At 28.8% G+C, this 11,608-nt stretch overlaps 1 protein-coding gene across 1 annotated transcript; it reads left to right on the plus strand.

Moving 5' to 3' along the window:
- The first annotated feature begins 2,893 nt into the window (after positions 1 to 2,893).
- LOC103309412 (putative nuclease HARBI1) lies at positions 2,894 to 3,661 on the plus strand. Its single transcript, XM_008184753.1, has one exon. The coding sequence runs from the start codon at positions 2,894 to 2,896 to the stop codon at positions 3,659 to 3,661; it is 768 nt and encodes a 255-aa protein (XP_008182975.1).
- The last annotated feature ends 7,947 nt before the right edge of the window (positions 3,662 to 11,608 follow it).

Raw genomic sequence — 11,608 nt, forward strand, 5'->3', positions numbered from 1 at the left:
TTTCGGTTTGGGTTTTGAAAACGGTTTTTAAGGTCTTAGGTTTCGGTTACGGTTTTTTAACCGGTGTTTCAAAGCTTTTGGTTCCGGTTCCACTTCCGGTGTTTAGAAATGAGAAAACCGGTTTCGATCCCTGGTTTATACAGAACAAATTTCCGAACTTATTGTACCTGGATACTTAAATCAGTTGAATCCATATTGTAGTAAAATAAGTGAGTTTTTTATTTTCATTATTATTAACTGAAACCTAATGCCTACATTTTTTTATAGAACAAAATTCTTCAAATGAAAAAAGTTCTACCACAAAAAAACTGAAATCTAATGATTCAGTAGCAGCTCCTAAAACTACTGGCAGTAATGTTTACAAAACTTTAAATGAACTTGTTGGAAAACGTTCATCAATGGTAGACACTAATGTTGAAAACAAAAAAAAACTATATGATATACAAATATCAAAAGCCAAGGTTGAAAAAGAAGTGGCTGAGAATAAGCGGTTAAGTTCTATATCCGAAACACAACAAAACAAATATAAAGAAGAAATTTTGAAATTGGATCTAGAATTAAAAAAAAAATTATTACAAAAGTAAATTGTATATATTGTATTTTAATATTATAAAAAAATTGTAAAAAAAAAATAAAAGTTATTAATTTAGTCATCACTGGAAAATACAGTATTAATTAAATGTGTCCTATATAAATTTCTAATTTGTCTTGCTGGTAAAACAGGTAATTCTTGAAATATTTCTGGATCAATTTCATCATTGTCATCTTGAGGTATGGGGTCATAACGCATTCGTAACATATTATGCAAAACCGCAGCAGCTACTATTAAGCTGGTTACACACCTAGCGTTTTAAACGCTAGCGTCAGGTTAGTTACACACTATGCGTTTTAGACGCTAGCGTACGCATTTTGATAACTGTGATAACGTGTTTTGACACGCGGGAATGGCACACTCTCTCTCCTGTGGCACAACCTCGTTGTCCAATATACTGTCATTTGGTATTTAAACATACTCGTGTAAACATCGTACAACGTTTTTGTAAAACTTTTGTTAAATAATTTGTTTTAAAATGGCGTTAAACGGATTAGATATAAACACACTAGATGATGTGGAAGCAGCTTGCTTAGTTTACGCATTGTATAAAAGAATGCAACAACGTAAGGAGAGAAAAAAAATAGTAACTAATCGTCGATGGTGGGTGCACCCACTAAACCTTAAAAGGCCTCAGGAAGGTCAATTTGAAGTTACTTTTCCTGTATTGAGGCAGTATCCGAAAATTCTCAAATATTTTCGTATGTCCATTCCATCATTTGATAACTTGGTAACTTTAAAATATTCAACAATTCATATAAGTTAAGAAACATTTTAATTCATATACATTTTATCAATTGTATTACTATAGTTAACTACTATCGGAGAACATGTAAGAAAACAAAATACAGTGTTCCGCCTTTCAATTCCTCCAGAAGAAAGATTAGCCGCTACATTAAGGTAGGTAAATTATATATACAAAACAATACTTTTTAATATCAATAAAAACAGAGTATAATGGTGTAATATAAAAATGATAATAATAACATAGTCATGAAATGAAAAAAAAATCAAATAAATTTTCAACTTCCCGTTGTGTTACTAATACAATATCAATATTAATTAAAATGAAAATATATAAGATTGCCCGTTAAATTAAAATAACTAATAGGTATAATAGGAATAGTTTTATGATTACTTTTTTATAACAACTAGTTTAAAAAAAAACATTATATTATGTAAATGAGATACTGGAATATAATGTTTATTTTATTGAGTCGGATGTTGTATCTTGGGAAAAGTGCGAAGAACTAGAATTAGAATTTTGTGTTTCCGATAGACATGGAGAGTTATAATTAGAATTATAATAATCCATATGTGGAGTTGAAGATATTGGTCTTTGAGAATAGACAGGGCTTGATATTTGATGATTATTATACTGAGTATTTAGTGGTAGTTGTACTATAGGATGAGTAGGGCCTAATGAGTAGGGCTGAGGCTGAATAAATGTATTATTTTGATTATGAGGTGTTAATGATGGAATTTGATTTCTTTGAAAAGAAAATTGATGTTGAGAAGTGTTTTTAATTTTTTGTATTGAATTCAAAAATTCAATGTACAGTTGAGTCTTTTGATCGCTAGTGAAATCTTTAATAAGAGGTGTTAAAGATAGTAAAAACAACTTATCAGGATCTTCTACCTCTTTTGGACGATTTTTTAAAAAATTTATAAGATCAACTTCTGTGGCTTCTTTAATCTCGTTTACCTGAGATTTTTTTGATCTCTTTATTTTTTTCACTTCCTGTGTATGAGAAAAACTTTTTTTCAAAAAGCTTTCTTCATTTATATCTTGCCCTACCACTAATATTTCATCTGCTTCACTTTCAACTTCGTCTTCCTCTGATTCACTCATTATGTTACTTTGAGTTCTAAGTTTTGACAAATTATGAAAATAAGTAGGTATATTAAGTGGAAAATAATATAACTTGACATAATTACTTTCTATTTTCTATCGTCGGTCGAAGAAACTCCAAAACTTTTGCATATACATATGGCTTTTCGTTAGTGGTGGCCTGACCCGACTTATTTGTACATTTCCTTCTGTAGTTGTCTTTTAAATTTTTCCATTTTTTTTTCATTTCAGAAACTATGAGTATACAAAATATATTACTTAAAAAAATGAAAAAAAATTATAGTTCAACTTAGAAATTTAACAATAAAGTTCTCCTTTTTTTTAGGTATTTAGCAACGGGAACTAATTTTTCTGCACTCCACTTTGACTTTTTAATGGGTGTATCGACAATACGCAATATTATAAAAGAGACTTGTGGCATATTATGGGATATTTTATACCCCATGGAAATGGCTCCTCCAACCATGGGAGAATGGCGTGACATAGCTGCAGGTTTTTATGAAAACAGTAGTTTCCCAAATACAGTGGGCGCAGTAGATGGCAAACACATTAGGCTACAATGTCCTAAAAAAAGCGGAAGTTTATACTATAATTATAAAAATTTTTTTTCAATTATATTGTTAGCCGTTTGTGATTCAAATTATTGTCTCCGCGTGATCGATATCGGCTCGTATGGAAAAGAGAGTGATTGTAATATTTTAAAACGTTCGACTTTCGGGAAACAATTATATTCTGGCAAAGTCAATTTTCCTCCAGATAACCAATTGCCTGGAGACGAAAATGGTGACCGACAGCCATTCGTTTTAGTGGGAGATGAGGCTTTTGCCCTAAGTAAAAATTTATTAAGGCCATTTCCCGGTAGAAGCTTAAATGACCGGAGACGTATTTTTAATTATCGGCTATCGAGAGCTAGACAATACATTGAATGCACGTTTGGTATACTGACAAACAAATGGAGAGTCCTTCATACTAGCTTATTGGTAGAACCTGAGTTTGCAGTACTAATAACAAAAGCTTGCTGCGTATTGCATAATTATGTCCGGCGAAAAGATAGTTTCAATATCGAAGACACGTTAAATTGCACGTTACAATCTATAAATGAAAAAAAAGGAGTTGGTAATTCGTCAAGCGACGCTAAAAATGTAAGGGAGTATTTTGTAAACTATGTAAATAATCCTAACCATTCCTTAGCTTGGCAAAATAGAGTGATTGCTTAATTTATTTAATTTAATAAATATTTATATAATATATATCTAAAATATACCTGGCAATTATAGTATTTTAAGCTATAACTTAATAATATAAAAAATAATATAATAACCAAGTTTGGTTTTTTATGTAGGCATTACAAAATAAATATATTTATATTATTTATGTACTTATAACTATCAGTATTCAATAATAATAATTATAATTATAAATATAATCATTATTATTATTATTATATATTATAACTTAGTTATATTTATTTGTGTTTAATTGATTTTTTGTCTCAACTAAAACTAGTTTTAAATTGCATCTTCTTTCTGTACATAAATAGTTTTTAAATTTGTAAAAAAAATATTATGCTGTATAATTTAAAACAATCATATATGTTAAGTAACTATAATATACATTGTGAATTTCGTTTCTTTCAAACTTAAAATAAAATATACATAAAAATTATAAGTTGATATTATTAATCATTACCCAATAAAACTTTTTTGTAGGTTGAAAATTAAGTTGTGTATAACTATGTATAGTTGAAAATGTACAAAATACAGGTTAGGTTACGAGTTTTATGGTTGTAATAAACTCATGATAAGCTGTCTTAATTTTCTAGTTACCTACTAGGTATTCATTTGTCTTTATAATATAATAATAGGAAAATTAAAACATCTTTAAAGCATAAAGTTTTATGGTTAAAAAATAATCCGTGCGAAAAAGGTATTATTACTTATTGTAGGCAATTCACCCATATCAATATATCATATTTAATAAAAATATAAATGATAAGATCTTATTACTTAATAATAAAATTATTCATTATTAGTCCATAACAATAATTGTGTTCTAAACCTGAATCAAACCTTTTTTTTGTGTAAGTTAATAACGCAGCCATAAAACATACGTATAATATTTTACTTACTTTTGGCTTGTTTTTCTTTTTCTGTCAAATCATCAAAATTCTCAATCAGTGCTTTTCCCACAGCTGTCCAGCCAACGTGTATTTTATTTTTGTCATGATATGACGCCAACTCTATGATGAATATAGTGATATATTTTATTATAATATATATGGATATGTAATGCATCACTTTAAAAAAATTAAATTCTTTATTAAATTCTTACTTGTATTCCACAATTCTTCATTTTTATTTATTTCTAGTATAAAATCTTCAGTGTTATACATTTTACCAACGGACTACTAACTTTGTTGTCTACGTCTAGACGTCTGGAAGTCTGGTAACCAAATCAACTGATAAAAACTAATAAACTGATTATAAATAAAAACACTGCAAAACGCGACGTCGTAAACGCCCAGTGTGAATAACAATATAGGAAATGCAATGTTTAATTTTAGATTTTGCCGCGTCCAAAACGCTTGAAATTAAACCAGCGCGTTTCGAAGCGTTCGGACGCGTTCGGACGCGCGGTTTTTTCCCTGGTGTGAACATGGTCATATAATGATGCGTGTTTGATTTTTGGCGTTCGAACGCTGCGTCTAAAACGCTCTAAAACGCTGCGTCGAAAACGCTAGGTGTGTAACCAGCTTAAGGAACGTTGTCCGCGATTCGACACAGTAGGATCGCATATCTGATTACGTGACCCAGTCGTCGTCAAACATTGTCTGCTATCCGACGAAGTACATCCGCACTACATTTTTCACTTTTTCGCCTAATGTTCATAATAAACATTTTTAATTGTCGTTATATTGAGTTCTGGTGTCCAACAACTTTAAAACGTGGTCCAACAAACTTGCATACGCATCGTAGAAGAAGAAAAATTACTCCAACAACTTTCCTAAGTTTTTAAAGCACCATTTTCCTCTAGCACTACATTTTTCATTTTACACTCATTATTCACATTGGAAAATTTGTTTTTCCGTTTAATTAAGTTTTGGTGTCAAAAAACTTTAAAAAGTGGTCCAACAAACTTGTTTATACATCGTAGAAGAAGAAAAATTACTCCAACAACTTTCCTAAGTTTTTAAATCACCATTTTCCTCTAGCACTACATTATTCATTTTACACCTAATATTTAAATAGAAAAATTTTATATTTTATATTTTTAAATTTTGTTGTCCAACAATTTTAAAGAGTGGTCCAACAAACTTGTTTAAATATCGTAGAAGAAGAAAAATTTATTTTTTGTTTAATTGAATTCTGGTGTCCAACAACATTAAAAAGGGGTCCAACAATCTTGTTAACACCTCATAGATGAATTTTTAAATCCCCAATTGTCTTGCAGCCGTACATTTTTTCATCTCATAATGGATATTCCGATTATACATTTTTATTTTAATAATATTGAGTCTTATACTAAAGAAAAATATGATATTGCAACTTAAAAAACTTTTTATTTTTATAATGATTTTCTTTTGATTACAATTTGATCTCGCAACAATTGTTATTCTTGTTTTGTAAATAGCATGGCGTGTGGTTTTATCTTTCTTGTCTCTTACATATATTAACTCGTAAGGACAAGTCGTCATGGCATTCCCAATATCCATGTATCCGTCTATAATAGGTTACATAGTGAGGCAAACTTCCCTCTACTCCTTCGAAAAATGCTATGACTGCTAAAAATCTGTATCTGTAATTATATTTTTATCATGAAGTTACATTGTTTACGTTTATAAGTTACTATGATTTATTTTTTAAGACTAATTTTCTTTTTTATTTAGGTTTTAAATTATATCATCTTAGTTATATTCATGTATATTTATATTGAGTGGTATGTCTTCTAACCTATATTCCATGTCCATACCTTGGTACATAATTGTGTCGAACCAAATATGCTGATTAAGTGTTTTTGTCACAACTATTGTGCCATTACAACCACTGTGATAACATTTTCTATTATATGTAACAATTGGGTCTGGCTTCATATTGTCTATGGCATTTTGTATTTGTTTAAATCCTCCTAATAAGAAATAATATGTAAATTTTAATGCACAGTGTTTGCTGTAAATAATTTATTCAATATTAATTTAGTAACCTCATTTCAATCTAAACTTTAAAATATTAGAATTATCCTAAAATGTTTATCTGACATAATATTATGTTTAATGCGTACCAAACAATATTTTACAGACATTTTCTCTGGAATCTCTTTATAGAGTATAATTAAAATAATAAATGTTTATAATTTATAAATCAATTGTTATTAATCTTTTTACTATCAAATAATATAGGCAAAGATGAAAAAAGAGCAATTGTATGGTTTGAGAATTTTCTAATTATGCGTCTTCTACATACCTACAAATAATCACACTGTATGTATATTGAAATAAAAAAATATGTTTATCAAATTAATAATATTTTTAATAGATTATTTATTTACAAAATATTGTTCATTGCATATATCTATGAATCAAATAATAATTTTGTTATATACATATTTTTTTTATATATTTACCTTTATTAAGTTCACCGAGGTTTATTGGAATGAATATCATTGGTTTCACAGATTGCCTAGCTTCAGTGTCACATGTGTGATATTCCCAAATACTTGGTTCATCTTTAATTAAAAGCTCCAATAAATTGTTCACGTTGAACCGGCAATCTAATTCCATTAGTCCACACATCAATTTGGATTTTTGTCCTGAGGATTCTAGTATAGTAGCTCTTTGTGTATAAAGTGATGAATTCGCCCCATTTTGCACCAAGTATTTGGAAAGCTGTAATACAGAATTTCTTGATACATTGACATAATCCGCGTATGCATTTGAATCAATGTATCCAGTAGCTATTGCTTGAATCACTGCATCAAATGGACATGTATTTAATACTTTGTATTTGATGGTTTTTTCCGACTTTTAACGGTGTATGATTCAAATAGTTTCCGATTCTTATTATGTCGATTGTATGCTTTAATTTTGCTTGAAGTTTATATTTTATTTCAAGGTGGTTAACTAAGTACAATGATTTCCTTGTTTTCGGAGATTGGGCTTTATTTTTCCAATTTTCTTTTTCTTGTAGCTCCGTTATTTCGGAGTTAAATTTTTGTGTTTCTTCTTCATTACCTGATTCATCCATGGTATCTGTTATTGCATTTTTTATTTTTGGTGTGCAAATCAAATCATTGTCATCATTCTCAATCTTACCTGATTTTAACTGTAAGTCATTGTATTTGCTACTTATATTCATTATATTATTAATCATTTTTGATTCTGAGCTATTTTCATTTTTTTTCAAAGCATTTGCATTGTTTTGAACATCTTCTGAGTCGTCTAATATTGCATTTTTTATTTTTGGTTTCCAAATCAAGTCATTGTCATCAGTGTCAATCTCATCTGATTCTAACTGTATGGCATTGTATTTACTACTTTTATTATTTATACTACCTATTTATCATTTTTGATTCTGAGCTATTTTCATTTTTTTTCAATGCATTTGAATTTATTTGAACATCTTCTTCTTCTGAGTCTTTTGTGGTATATTCTGTTGTTCCATTTTTTATTTTTGGTTTCCAAATCAAGTCATCGTCATCAGTCTCAATCTCATCTGATTCTAACTGTATGGCATTGCAGTCCCTATTTTTGTGTGCAGTAGCAAATTTTCTAGCGTGTAGTAAAAATGTTTTAATAGTACTTAGATGAATAATTATTAATATCTAAAAAAGTAAAATGATTAATTTTATTCACAACCAAACGTACCGACCGACGACACCACCTGGTGATGCGACTGTAGGTGACCCTAAAATGTTGACCAACATGTAGTGGGACGGTAGTTGCCACAAATTCTAAGATCATGTCTATGGTGCAGCTGACTCGAATACCAATAATTAGCAACAGTGATAACAGATATATTAATTCATGAAATAATCATAGATTAATGATAATAAATATATTTTTATTAAATATATACGCTATACAGTATACATTATACTACTTGAATAGTTTAATATCTATGAAATTAATGTGTTTTTAGTTTTGTTAAAAATTGTTTTACCTATATAAATTATAATATAACGTTATTGTTATGTCGAATAAAAAAAAATGTACACTGCAATTTTGGCTAAAACCGAAAACAACCAATGACGATACGAGTACAAGTAAGTCATTTTGAACTAAATTAAATTCTCTGACATGTAGTAAAATTATGGTTACCAAATTCTTTAATTACCTATTTAGAAAATAATTAAATATGAAAATGAAATCTATTGTTCAATGTTGTACACCTAGTGTACACTGTACAATATAAATTATAAACAGCTGTGAATAATAAAATTAAATTTGGTTATTCCTTAGATTCGGTTAACAGCAAGACTGACAATAATACAATTCAAAAGAATTCAAATCAAACGAGTAGGTATCTTCATAGTTCATACCTTAATACTTTAGAGATGAGTGTTTTATTTATAATTAGCTTGGGAATATTATTCCTATGCATTTTTTTATAATAAAATAAATTATGCGTATGACTTAAACTAACAATTAATTTCATTTTTGGTAATTTAAATTAGGTGATATTAATGATAGTGTCGATGGCAGTTGTGATGGCAATTTAATAGAATGTGCTCAAGTAATGTTTCTCAGACTAATGGTGATAATTATGATGAAGTTTCTAATACTTTTGTTGGAACAAATCAGGATTACTCATTTATTCAATTGGATCCTTGTTTTGAAAAAATAAGTTCTGTTATTGGTAAAGGTAGAAAGTTAATTCGATGTAAAATTTGCTTAAGAAATCAAAATACAGTTTTAAAACACACCAAATTGCGCAATAAAATTCCTTCTATTTGTAGTGATGGTGGAACAGTTCCTAGAACTGCTATTTTAGAAGCTCATTTAAAATCAATTGAACACACTGAATCTGTAAAAGTAGACCACTTACGTACTTTGGCTAAAGTTGAGCTCACTCAATGTGCATCTTTAGATAAAATGTTTTCGAACCAAAATTCTAAAAGAGCACTTCAAATTTCTAAATACATGTGCACTGTTTTCAACGATGCTATGAGAGGAACTCTTAGCGCTTGGTCATGGTGAAATTGCTTTCATGAAACGTCAATCATTGGATATAAATAAACCTTGTGTTAAATTTACTGTTAATGAAGGAGACTTATTGTATATTACTCCAAGTAACCATAAAGAGATGTTGAATTGTATTGTGAATTCAGATTTTCAACGGATTCAAACCAAGTTAAAAACATGCTTAGCAATCTCACTTAGAGTTGATGGCTCAGTAGATAGGACACAAGTTGATAATATACATGTGATGGCAAAAATTATAACTGCTGAAGCAAATGTTGAACTTATATTTATAGGATTTGAAGAACCGGAGTCAAAAGGTGCAGGTGGTTATTATAATGCAATAAAAAAATGTATTGAACGTTTTATGCCATTGACCGATTTTCATAAAATTTGTTCTTCCATTGTAACTGATGGAGCTTCTATTAACACAGGTTCTAAAAATGGCCTTTGGAGTATGTTTAATGTTGATAAACAAAATGACAAATGTTCCCTAACAAAAATATGGTGTGCTGTTCATCGCAGTGCTCTAGCATGGGAGAATATGACATCAAATGTCATTGAAATAAAAAAAAATTATTGAATTATGTTCATCAATATCTACATATTTTCATCTTTCAGGACTCCGCTCTAAAGAATTACAACAAATAGCAAATGATAATAACATAAGTTTTATTAGATTACCAAAATATTATGAAGTCCGCTGGACTGAGTTCACTTATGGTTTACTTTACGCAATTTTAATAAATTGGAGAATATTGGTTCATTACTTTCTCAAACAAATCAAAGATAAGACTGATCAGGAACGCATTTGTGCTGGTTATCTGAAATTTCTCACAGATTTTGATAAACTTAAATTATTATGCCTTGTTACTGATCTTGGATACTTGTATTCTAGATTCCAAAAATTAATTCAAGGTGATAATATTTTAATGTTTGATATAGAAGATCAACTTAATCTTTTAAAAAATAGAATAGGGTTACTTCAAAAATCAGCACTTCCTGGAGGTTGGTTAGAAAAATTTAGTAATGAGAGTATTTTCTTTGATGCCAGTATTGGACATTACAAATTAAATGGTATAGATCTATTTAAAACAACTCATAGTAGCAAATCACACAGACGCAAAATTCATCACTTATATATAAATGACAGAAAATCATTTGAAGCAATAAAAAATTAAACATATGCATCAATTCTTAACTTTTTAGAAGATAGATTTAATTCTCTAGAATGGGATGACTTAAAACCTTTGAAAATATTAAATGAAAATATTACAGACATTCAGTTGAAAAAATGTCATTCCATAATTTGCCCTGATTATCCATTGCTTAATTTTCTTTCTTCGTATCGTGAAGCAACAGCTAGTTGTTATATTGAAAATAAAAATATTTCAGTTGATTTATTGAAAGTTGTTTTGATATGTGAAGACTGGGAATCTCTTGCCATATCAATAGTATGTTAAAATAATTATATTTAAATGTTTTACTTTATAGTTAATTATTAATTAGGTATTGTTTTATATATTGACATATTGTATAATAACTTATTAATTACTTTTATATACCATGTTAACAGGCACGTATTTTAGCTATAAAACCACATAGTGCAGATGTAGAGAGATTAATATCCTACTACAATATTCTCAAATCCCATCATAGATCCAGCCTAGCACCTGAAACAATTAAAAATTGTCTCCATGTTAAAATAAATATGTGCACATTAAGTGAATTTGATCCACGTGAAGCAGTTTTGTATTGGTTAAATTTTAAAAAAAGGCATGACAAAGCTCATCCGATGGCAGAAAAACAAAGTTGGTATCAAGGAGTATTTTATGAAGCTGATTCAGAAACTTCTATAAATAAATCAGAAAGTAAACAAAGTGTACGTTTTTGATTGTATAAATATAATTTATGTTTAAGTTTGATAAGTTAAATTTCTTTTATAAGATTATAATATTGTTTTAAAATTACAATATAGAAAAAGTATTAT

Source organism: Acyrthosiphon pisum, unplaced genomic scaffold (genome assembly GCF_005508785.2).
Source record: "Acyrthosiphon pisum isolate AL4f unplaced genomic scaffold, pea_aphid_22Mar2018_4r6ur Scaffold_21431;HRSCAF=23975, whole genome shotgun sequence".
Classification (NCBI taxonomy): domain Eukaryota; kingdom Metazoa; phylum Arthropoda; class Insecta; order Hemiptera; family Aphididae; genus Acyrthosiphon; species Acyrthosiphon pisum.

Coding starts and splice junctions, on each gene's coding strand:
- LOC103309412 (XM_008184753.1), top strand. CDS start 2,894: ATGGCTCCTCCAACCATGGGAGAATGGCGTGACATAGCTGCAGGTTTT.